Source organism: Scyliorhinus torazame, chromosome 7 (assembly GCF_047496885.1).
Source record: "Scyliorhinus torazame isolate Kashiwa2021f chromosome 7, sScyTor2.1, whole genome shotgun sequence".
Classification (NCBI taxonomy): Eukaryota; Metazoa; Chordata; class Chondrichthyes; order Carcharhiniformes; family Scyliorhinidae; genus Scyliorhinus; species Scyliorhinus torazame.
This window is the reverse complement of record NC_092713.1, coordinates 182,471,415-182,483,454: the sequence shown is the minus strand read 5'-3', so window position 1 is coordinate 182,483,454 and position 12,040 is coordinate 182,471,415. Positions and strand designations below refer to the sequence as shown.

General features: G+C 46.5%; 1 protein-coding gene across 1 annotated transcript in view; it reads right to left on the bottom strand.

Moving 5' to 3' along the window:
• The window catches only part of LOC140427374 (ran-binding protein 17-like), a 1,937,807-nt gene that overhangs the window by 1,532,025 nt on the left and 393,742 nt on the right, over window positions 1-12,040 (bottom strand). The window contains exon 9 of the mRNA XM_072512921.1: window positions 1,476-1,595. Within this exon, the coding sequence (XP_072369022.1) occupies window positions 1,476-1,595 (120 nt within the window). The remainder of the gene's footprint in view (window positions 1-1,475; window positions 1,596-12,040) is intronic.

Genomic DNA, 12,040 nt, shown 5'->3' with positions numbered 1-12,040 from the left:
CCTCCAAACACCAGCCCGAGGAACCCCGGAGCACCAGTCCGGGGACGACATTGACTTTCTGTCACAACTGTTTCCAACATCCTCCACCATCCCAGAGACAATCACCTCGGTTGGGAACGTTAGTGAAGAGGGTCCTGGGGCACTATCTGATGCGCATAACACACGTGCTGCGGTATATCAGGTGGAGGTAGGAACCCCTGAGGGGGCGAACGGTTGGACAACACCTCGACCCCAGGGACTAACTGCCATCCAAATGGGTCTCAGACTTCTGGAAAGGGCAGTCCCATCAATAATGGAGATGCAAATACAGAACTAGGGACTAAATCAGGGCCTGTCAGCAATCACCCAGCACCTGCAGGTGCAGTTGGAGGAATCCAACCGCCAGCAGTAGTAGGAGGCGGTGCTGACCATGTGTGCTACCCAGGCCAACACCGTACAGGTGGCATCCGCCACCTGGTGAGGTGGGGGCACCCATATGGCCGGTATCAGTCTGCACAACCACGGGCCACTGTGGGCAGCCAGTGGGGTGCGCAGCACGATGGCTACCTTGCAGGCGGCAGCAATGACGGCCTTTGCCTAGACACCCAGGTCCCAGGGGAATCACCCCCGACCCTGACAGGTGCCCCCTCCTCCTCCTCCCCCATTGTTGATATGCCAACAGCGTTTACAGTACATGCGGAGTGGAATACATTCACGCCACTATTGAGGCACAGAAGCATGGCATTCTGTCGGGCGCCTGGCGCTGGCCACAATTTCCGGCTCAGGCACGATTCTCTGACCAAGCGTGTTTTGCGATTCCGGCGTCACTGGATGAAGAATCCTGCCCATTATATTTGTCTTCCTAATCAGATGCTATACCTGCATATTATTGTTTTGTGATTCATGTACCAGGACACCCAGATCACTGTGAACCTATAAGCTCTACTATCTCACTCCACTTAAATAATTTGCTTTCTATTCTTCCTGCTAAAGTTGTGCACATTTTCCCACATTCTACACCATCTGCAAAACTTTTGCCCACTCACTTAACCTCTATCCCTTTGTAGACTGACTGTGCCCTCTTCACAACCTTCTTTACAACCTATTTTTGTATCATCAGCAAATTTAGCAATCGTACATTTAGTCCCTTCAACCAAGTAATTGGTTTCGTTTGTAAGTAGTTGAGGCCCAGCTCTGATCCATCCTTGCTCTGTCTGTCTACACGTCAAGCTATGCAATGGATTTTGGTCAGATTCTCCAAGAGGGAAAGGTATTGTTCCAGTCCAATTCAGACAACGTAATATTTGAAGATGGCAGCTCAGTGGCAGTAACAATACATCAAATGGCTGCCCATTAAACTTTACCTTAAATCCTGAATCATTTATATTCAAGGCCGAATTTCATGTGTTCCAATAGTAGCAATATTTCAAAGCATTTGAAATTTCATTATCACTGAATTCTAAAAATATGTGGTACCAGATTTCTTAAATCAGTACCTGAGGATTTTCAAGTATTGTCCGCACCCCTTTCATGAGGCAAGTAAGGAATGTCGCTCTTTCTGTGTTGTTGAACAGTGACCTCCTCACCGAAGCAAGTTGTGCTAAACAAGAAAGTACCTGGAAAATAATGGAACAATGTGATATAATTTGAGAATATATCTCAACAAAGAGTAAACACTTCCCCTGTGTTTGGTGCTCTTGGAACAACTGGATATCAATTAATACCCAGTACAGTGGAGTTCATTTACAATCAAATTAGGTATCTAAATTCTCCATCTGCGAGGAGGGAAATCTTCCATCACCGAATGGCAACTTACTTATCAAAATTAAACCTTCAGTGTTGTGATAATTTACAATTAATTCCCTGTTCCTTTTCCCTAACACAATGACAAGCTGCATATCAATGAACATCAGAATTCAAGACCTCCACTCAACAACAGCAAGATTAGAAAACACTTGTTTACAGTTTACATATGTAGAGACCTGTTACTATTATTGTCAATACCATTGCTAGCCCGAATCAAATTGAATTTTTCCACTTTGTATAGAACCACTGCCCTCTCCAACATTTCTCCCCCAACTGATACAACTTGGGCGGCACAGTAGCACAAGGGTGAGCACTGTTGCTTCACAGTGCCAGGGTCCCAAGTTCGATTCCCAGCTTGGGTCACTGTCTCTGCAGAGTCTGCACGTTCTCCCGTGTCTGCGTGGGTTTCCTCCAGGTGCTCCGGTTTCCTCCCACAAATCCTGAAAGACGTGCTGTTAGGTGAATTGGACATTCTGAATTCTCCCTCTGTGGACCCGAACAGGCGTTGGAGTGTGGCGACAAGGGGATTTTCACAGTAACTTCATTGCAGTATTAATGTAAGCTTGCTTGTGACAATAATAAAAATTATTATTAAGATTATTAAAATAGATTAACACAACTTCAATCCTGTTTGTTGTTTGTCAAATCTTGCTCTGTGAAAATTGACCAAATTGGTTGCTACATAACTGAACATCAAAAGGAGTTAATTGATTGTGAAATACTACAATTGAGGTGCTAATTGAGGTGAGGTGCTAAACAATGTAAGTCATTTCTGTCATGTTTCCACAGAGTTCCAAGCATCGGTTGCACCAAACTACAGAGTTTGAGTGGGGGTTTCAAGAAACGGACAGGCCAATCAGTATGGAATCAGGACACAATTGTATAAACTCAGTAACTCTTGGCAGAGACAAGAGCAGATAGGAGCTTTTGCTATTCTCCAGACATCCAATAAACTCTGTTTCCTGGGGGCATCAGTCACTATTAGCACAGACTAGTCATATTCTTAATTGAAGAAAGCTCCACCCATGCCTGATTAAATTCGTTTTCTCTCAAGGATGTAGAGAAACTAGTCAGCTTGGGGGCCTGGGGGGAAATTGCGAGCTTTAGTCTGGGCAATTTGGTGTCAAAGGATAAATTTGTCACCATTCTGAAATTGGGAGGGAAAAATCACAAACTGAGTGACATGAAAATATGCTAAAAATAATTGAAGTAAACAAGCAATCATTCTCCATGCTCCATATTTACTGCATATAATTGCAGGCTATTATAACTAGTGAACAACCATGTGAGCAATGACCTATTGGCCACCTGAAGAACCCTTCACAAAGTGAAAGGGTTAAAAACCAACAGGCTCGCACAGGCTGCTGCTTGCCAAATGGCAAATTCTTAAAGGCAGAAAACAAGTGATGAGAAACCAGTTACTTCAGTTCAGACAATCAACAAATATAAGGATGCTTGATATATGAATTGTTTAAAATGGAGGAGTCACACAGTTCACATACAAAACATTAAATTGATCATTATGCAACTGCATATGACTCTTTGTCAAAGCAGTCATCCAGTTTCGAAACGTTAGCTCCCTTTTCTCTCCAAGGATGCTGCCAGACCTGATGAGATTGTCCAGTATTTTGTGTTTTTGTTTCAGATTCCAGCATCCACAGTAATTTGTTTTTATGTATAAATACTCTGTATTTTCTATGACCCGGACGCTGGCAAGCTTAGCTCCCCTGTTATAACTGGAGTAAAGTTCTTGGACTGAAACTCTAAGTGTGGTCTGGTCAGTTGGGGAGTGAGGTACACTATAGACGAAAACTCCCGCAACAAAATGGCATGAGGATGGGATCCGCCACACAAGCTGTGAATTCAGGGTTACAGTTTTGTGAGTATTATCTATTATTTGAGGATACACCCCGACCGGCACTGTCAGGCTAGATCAGCACTGAATAAAAGGCAGATCCGTACCCAGGGGCCAGGCGACTGTGAAAGAGTGAGGGGATGTCCCAGGGACTTTGGTGAGGGCTATAATCTTGTGGAGGGGTTTAATCGCAAGATTAGTCTCAGAAATCCGGGTTTCACGATGGCGGCGAGTGCTGACAAAGCCGAGCTTGAGTGCGATAACAAGGATGGGTTCCTGCGAACCCTCCACTGCGTAGAGGAATTAATGAGAGACTCAGACAATTGACAAGATAGACAAAGCCATTGTCATAATTCTGAACCTGTACACACAACAAAGTTGATGTTTCCACAAAGTTTAAACCCCATGGCTACCAGTCTAGTGGAGACTACCTAAAATGGGGGCGAACGCTTTGGGCGGCACAGCAGCACAGTCATTAGCATTGTTCCTTCACAGCCAGGGTCCCAGGTTCGATTCTCAGCTTGGATCACTGTGCGTGTGGAGTCTGCACGTTCTCCCTGTGTCTGCGTGGGTTTCCTCTGGGTGCTCCGGTTTCCTCCCACAAATCCTGAAAGATGTGCTGTTAGGTAATTTGGACATTCTGAATTCTCCCTCCGTGTAATGAAATGAAATGAAAATCGCTTGTCACAAGTAGGCTTCAAATGAAGTTACTGTGAAAAGCCCCTAGTCGCCACATTCCGGCGCCTGTTCGGGGAGGCTGGTACGGGAATTGAACCGTGCTGCTGGCCTGCCTTGGTCTGCATTTAAAGCCAGCTCTTTTACCCGCGCCGAAATGTGACGATTTGTGGCTTTTCACAGTAACTTCATTGCAGTGTTAATGTAAGCCTACTTGTGACAATAAAGATTGTTGTATTAAGCTGCGGTGAAGGTCGCCACAGCTGACTGATTCCTCTCAGAAACAACGAAAACTGATTGTGATTTAAGAGGGCGAGGCAACAAACCCACCCCTGTACAGATGGCCCCTTTCAAATGATAGTGAAAGCACGACGTGAACAGACCTAGATAAGGAATGTCAAAACAGGGACTTCACTATTGCAGAGAGACAAATATTATAACAAAATTGTTAAAATAAGGAATTAATTAAATCGTAAATGAAGTACAAGCTTGTATAAACAATTCTTGAATTCAGTTCTGAGTCAGTCAAGCTTGCAGCTCGGCAGCAATCCAATTTGAACTTTTCAAAACAAGTTAAAACTGAACTGTTAAGATTTCTTTAAATCTTGGTGAAGTAACAAAATTGAAATCGGTTCAATAGAAAATAAAAGGATATATTAAAAAAAGCATTTCAGCAGGCAATTGATTTGTTTTAAATTGCCCAGAAACTTGTGTGTCCATATTACTTGATATGAGGTTTAATTATGGATTTAAGAGAACTCAATTACATCAATTAAAGGTGGAAATTTTAAGCATACTCTTAAGGAATTTGGAACAAATGAGAGAATTTTATTATGTTATCATAATCACCCCCAGACAGAGGACAAAGATTTTGCAGGTGGTAATGTGTTTGGGTGAGAATGCTTTTGATATTGGCGGGATTTACCGGCTGTTCACACCGACAGGATATTTCCAGACTCACGACGGCGCATGGGTTTCCCGGAGACGAGGGGTACAGTTGTGCCATCTGGGATGGCCACTTCCAACTAAGCACATAGCAACTCGCAAAGACAGATGGGTAAAATGGACAAGCCAAGAGTCAGGCAGGTTCTGAGCCTGAAATGCATATCGGTCAGCAAATCCAGACGGTATCGAAACCCGTCCCATTAGCATGTTAATCAGGCCAATTAGCAGGTGATGGCCCATCTCCCCCAACACAAAAACTGGTACTCCAACTACCGGGACAGTCCCAGACATTTCGGCACCACTCCCTGTCCAAGGGAAACACAAACAACGGGGTCAATGACCGCTTGAGACACGCCCAGTCATCCAGATCCCCGCCCACTTATAGGCTAAGGAATCGAATGGAGTGATCAGGGATCACCCAATTAGTAAGGCCCAAATCGAAGGACCGTCCAAAAGAGCGAGAAAGCCCCCAAGTATAAAGGAAGAGTTCGCCATATGCTCACTCTCTTTTGGCCTTGGTACCCCGGTCACGGTCATCGCCAATCGCAGCAACACAAGAAGCAAGTTTGAGTTCAACGCCCACTACCAGATGGATGAGCCCAGCTGAGCAGCAGTTACCCCTTCGAACCCAAGAGATCCAGAATTGAATAGCGGCCACTGTTTCCTGACCGAAACCGGTTGCCCGAAGTTAAGTACAGGTTGCCTTAGTAATAGGAGTAATTACCTAGTTGTATTTATGTTGCATGATTGATTGTATGTAAATAAAGTACCCTGGACCTTGAACTAACTAACTGGTGTTTAGCTCTTTGATCGATAGCCGGTTGAAACTTGTGGTTGAAACATTCGATACCTGGCGACTCTAAGCGTTCAGACATAGACAATATAGAAAGAAGGTAAATTCACTGATTGCCCTAGTTGGAACAGAGCCAGAGTAAAGAGCGTAGTAAAGAGGAATCGGCAACAGTTTTTGGCGACATCTGATGGGACTCGACCCAGAAGTGACCGTGTCACTCCGAGAGAACCCACAAAAGCATTTGAATTAGAATCCAAATCGGCAAAGTAAAAGAAACCACAAGCGAAACCAGTATCGACCAAACCTCCAGAATTCGGAAGTGTGTAATTTGCATGCGTACTAACAAAGGGATACAAGGTAAACTCAATAGATTTTGTTGCGTGAAACTTTCGGGAGTTGCGTAAACCGGATAATAGCTTGAGCCGTACCCGTGTTTGCACCACCACTTTATTTCCCCTTGTTCCAAATTTCCGGTAGCAAGAAGTATTTGTAGGGATGGCCATGAAGGCAATGGAACGCCTTATGCACCCACAAGAGCCCGAGGTCGCAGCAACAAATAGATCAAAACAGTGTCCCATTTGGGAGGAAGAGATTAGGAAATACCTAATGGGGAAAGGATGGTCCCTGTGGTCGGAATTTTGCTCCAATGAAGAGACAGGTCCTGGCAGTATAGGACAGACTTGGTGGGACAGCCTGACCGAGATCCATAAAAAGAGTTTAGCTAAGGTTCGTGAGCCGATGGCAATCGTGTCCTGTCTGGCACAATTGCGAGGCACAAAGGAGGTCGTGAAGACGCTCCACAAGCAGCTAGAGGAGAAAGAGAAAAGTAGAGAGGGAGATTTAAGTGAGTGCAAGAAGTTAAATGTACAGCTCCGGGAGCAGTTAGCAACGAAGGACAAGGAAATGGATCCTGTCTCGCCCACCTTAGCAGCTTCCAAATCCAATATGATAAGGCCCACCAGGACACACAGTGTGCTGTACTGGTAAGAGAAAAGACAGAGAATCAGGTACAGATCCTAAAGAAACAATGTGATGATTTAAAAGCTGCCCTTCGAGCACTCCACTGTTCCACCACGGAACAGAGGCAGAGTTTGGTGGACCATGCCAAATGCAGGCAGCAAATAGCAAGATTGCAATCCCTGCTATCAGTTCAAAATGGGTTTAGAGACACATTTTGGCCCACAGCTAGACCAGGAAGACGGCCCCGATTGGCAGGAACTCAGTGAAACGGCCCAACAGTATGTAAGTGAGACTGAGAATCAAAATAGAGCCCCCCCCAGTCCCCGAAAAGAAAAGCACCCGCACCACCGGCTGCACCCAACCCAATGAACCCCATTACAACGCAGCGCAGGGTTATTACGGAAGGCCAACCCGATTTTGTATACACCACCCCATTATTGATCACCCAGTTAGGAGATGCCCGCGAGAAGATAGAGACATTCCGCCCCACATCAGACCCACACCACTTTTTCGAGTTAATGAAACAACAGACCCTCATGTATGGTTGAGACGAGCCGGAGCAGGTTAAGCTCATAGTTATGTGCTTATACCCCTCGGTAAGTTCAGCCCTTCCCGACCCACAAAATGTAGGAGGAGGTAGCCACAGGCTATAACAGAGGAGATCCGGTAGACGGACTCAACCGGTGCAGGCAGAAAAAGGGTGAGCATCCAACAGCGTTTGCTGGACGCCTTTGGATCCATTTTACTGCAGTATTCGGTGAGTTAGCCCGCACCCATTTATCAGTAGGCAATACGGCCAAATGGACCCGTACGTTAGTGTCCCATGCCACAGAGGCAGGAAAGAAGGCATGCACCAATTATGACCCCTCAGACCCAGCGCACAATGAAGTGTGGGTTCTGAAACGATTGACCAGAGCTTGGGAACAGTCGGTACAGAAAAAGACGGAACCTGACAGAGTAGACGCCACCATGAACCCAGTAAAGGCTCACCAAGACCCCACATGGGTAAATGAAGGTAGAGGTACAGCGCCACACCCCACGACACAGGAATGCTATAATTGCGGTCAGAAAGGACATGATGCCCGAGAATGTCAAGCCCCCTCGAAGCAGCAAAGGAATCACCACCCAAACGACCCCCCCAGAAACAATACCCGACCCATTCACAGCGTTAGCGCCTGACCAGATAATTCGGCCATGAATGGCACTGATTGACGATGTTCAGGCTCCCCAACTTGGGTCTGTGATACCCTTTGGGATAAGTCCGGAAGACTGGTCGTTGCAGGCACAGGCCGGGGATACCCCATAGAGTTCCTTTGGGACACAGGAGGGTCCCGAACCATGTTAAACTCCTCCATCATGTTCCATAAAGAGATTTAGCCCACTACGGATACAATTACCCTTAGTGGCTTTACAGGTCACCTCCAGCAGGGACACATCACAGCCCCTGTGGACGTACAGCTCGGTAATATCAAGACAAAACACTTGGTTGTTTTAGTAGATTTGTCCCAGGCAGCAGAACACATCCTGGCCATCGATTTCATGAGTACACACAACCTTTCATTCGACCCAGTCAACCGATGCATATGGAAAATGGCTAGAGCAGCTCAAGCCCCCGCCATGCTCACAGTAGGAGATTATGTCCATAGAATCAGCTCAGTAGGAGAATACTGGTTTGATCCACAAACCATTACCACAGACAAAGCGCTTAGAGAAGTCTTGAAAAGACATAAAACAGCGTTTGTCCAGCACAAGCACAACTGCGGCAAAATCTCAGGAGTAATAAACATTACAAGTCCCGATCCCAAGCCCCAGAAACAGTACGGCTTCCCCCAGCAAGCCGAGGGAGAGATAGCCAAGGTAATTCAAAGCTTATTGAATCAAGCAGTGATTCAACCCGTCGCATCGACGAATAATGCCCCAATTTGGCCAGTAAGGAAACCCGATGGATCATGGCGACTGACCATCAACTACCGAGAATTTAACAAAGTAACTCCCCTAGCAGCCCCTACCATTGCCATGAGTCCCAAGACCATGTTGAGGCAGGGACTCCAGTCGAAACATTTTTCCGTATTAGATATCAGTAATGGCTTTTGGTCCATACCACTGGACAAAGCATGCCAGTATAAATTTGCGTTCACTTTCCAGGGACAGCAGTACACGTGGACGTGCCTTCCACAAGGCTTCCACAACTCCCCCTCCATTTTTCAGACAATTGGCAAACGGATTATCTAAATTTTCCCACCCTGAATGCCTTGTTCAGTATGTGGACGACTTGCTCCTACAAGCTGACACCAGGGAAGAGCACATTTCGCTCCTTTCTAAATTATTAGAACTCCTTACAACAATTGGATGCAAAATTAACCCCAAGAAAGCCCAAATCCTTCAGGAAAAGATCACTTATTTAGGTACAGTCATCACGCATGGGAAGCGTGAAATAGAACTCAAACATTGATTCCATTGTAAATTTGCCCTTGCCCCAGAACGTTACAGTCCTCCGGTCATTTTTAGGACTGGTTGGCTATTATCGGAACCATATCGACGGATTCACCACAAAAGCAGCCCCACTCTCCGAGTTACTAAAGAAACAGGCCCCATAGAAATGACTTCCACAGCACACGGATGCCGTGGATGCATTGAAACGCGCCCTGAGCACAGCCCCCGCTTTGCAAGCCCCAGATCCACACTCCCCATACGCGATAGAGGTAGCGACCACCGACCAAACCCTTTCGGCTGTATTCCTGCAGGATCGTCTTGGACCCGTAGCCTAGACATGTCGAGCTCTACAGGATATACCCCCCATACCCTCATGACCAGACGATCCATGAAGGGTACCAAATACCTATTCGGACTTGATTTGGCCAGCCCCGCAGTCACCACCCTGACCCATGAGAAAGCAGTCCAGCACATGGTAGACAATATTAAAGCAGCACAGCTCGCTGCAGCTGTTCGACTAGGCGCTAAACGAAAGCAGAGTAAGGCCTGTTTTGACAAAACAGTGCACCTGACAGAGTATACAGTCGGACAGCAGGCAATGATCACCTTGCACAACTCTAGTTCGTTCCTCTCCCCTAAATTTGCAGGACCCTATTCAATTTCAGACAAGGCAAGCCCCTCGGTTTACAAAAACACGTTTCCAAACGGAAAATCAGGATGGTTCCATGTAAATCAGCTTAAGGTTTATGGAACGCAGTGCAGCCACTCGCACCATCTCTCATTGGCAATGGCAGACCCGCCCACTGACAACCCGAGTTCCCGCTCCCCCAGCAGCAGCAGCACGTCCACAGACATGACCTTGACCATGCCCCCAGCATCAAATTTCACCCTGACGCTTGATTTGGCTGCTAGCGACAGCAACAGCGACAGCACCACTGACGCCCCTGAGAGATCCGAACAGCGATCCCACGAACCAGGCCCCAGTCACTACAGGCACAGAGACCCCAATGACGATACACTTAGCCCCTTTGAAACAATTTATCTCCCCACTCCAGAACATGACCCGCCACCTGACGATAGCTACACCCTCCTGACAAACTCCCTACGGACCATGAAGCACTGGCACTGTGACAATTCCTGTCGTTTGACGAGAAATGACGAAATGGACCCCACATCGGCACACGGCGTGTTAGCACGCAAACTCCATGAAAGAGTTTGGCACCCGGGAGATGGTGACGGCTACGAGTCTGACTCCCACCATGGTAACCCCTTTGCAAATCGTTTTGAAATGGAATCTTGAGGTGTCCAGAAGGAGGAGTCAGGAACCGATGGAGATTTACGGTGTCCTGTACCCTGATGGAGCCTGCCCGTGGTTTTCTTTTTCTTTAATTTGATTTTTTTTTTCAAATGTTGAATGTTTCTTTATTTATGCAACTACTCGTGTCGATCTCACTGAATTTCTTGATACAGTTCTTTCGGTCTCACACCAATGTTCTTGATGCAGCCATAATTACTCGTCTGACGCCACATGGCAGTTAGTGAAACATGTTTGTCGGCAACCCATATTGTTACACATTCATTCCGCTCTTGAGAAGGTCACTCCGGCAGTGGAGTAACGGCACTGATCCCCGCTCTGCCTGGGGACCCCCTATACATTTGGTCAGCCAAGCTCGGGTAGTGGAGCAATGGCACTGATCACCGTCCTACCCGGGGATTCCACGCATTCTTGCCATGCTGTGGATCATACACACCACCGCCTTCGACTACTTGGTTTCAAAACTCTTTTTCTGTTCTTTTCTAGTCCTGTGGTTTAAAGAATGCACTGTGCCACAACTTTTGCTCTTTCCGGCAACCCTTCGGTTGCTATCCCCCACCTACTATTTACATGAAAGAAACACTTGGTGAGGACGGAGAAAGTGTCCGCCCACTCAGCGCATCGACCACAGGCTGCGAGAGTGCTTGCGCTGGGACACAGAACTTTTTTTGGGATGTCTTGTCTCCGCAAATGGTTGTTTTTAAAAAAAATAAATAAATGAGGGAGTAACATAGGGTGACGATTATAATGAGGGAATTGACGTTAAGGAGACACAGACGGAAATACGAGATGTTAAACACGATGATAACAGACACTATGCTTGTTCCCTTAGAGAGATACGAAGATACTCAACGGCGAAGGAACGGAACAAGATGAAGATGACCCTGATGATCGGCATCATGATCGTCGCGGGAACAGTCCAGTTGCGCGTGTTACCTACCTCCACCTCCCTCACCACACAGGCCCCGAACTTGACTACCCAACACAACACCCCCAGCCCGGTCACTACACCCCACATAGACGTAGCCACAGATACCCCCACATTGTGTGAGAACCTCATCAAGTGGTATTCCCTGTCCTACACAAGGAAAGCCTTACTAGTAATAACCAAATTGTACAGTGTCATCCAGACAATTAGATTGCGGAAATGGAGACGGATAGCCTCCCGCTCCCCAGTATATACATTCAGAGCCCTTTTCTCGGACTCCAGCAGAACCCACACTCTTTCTGAACCTTTTTCTTTAATAAATTCCGCGGTTGTTGGTTTTGTTAATGAAGT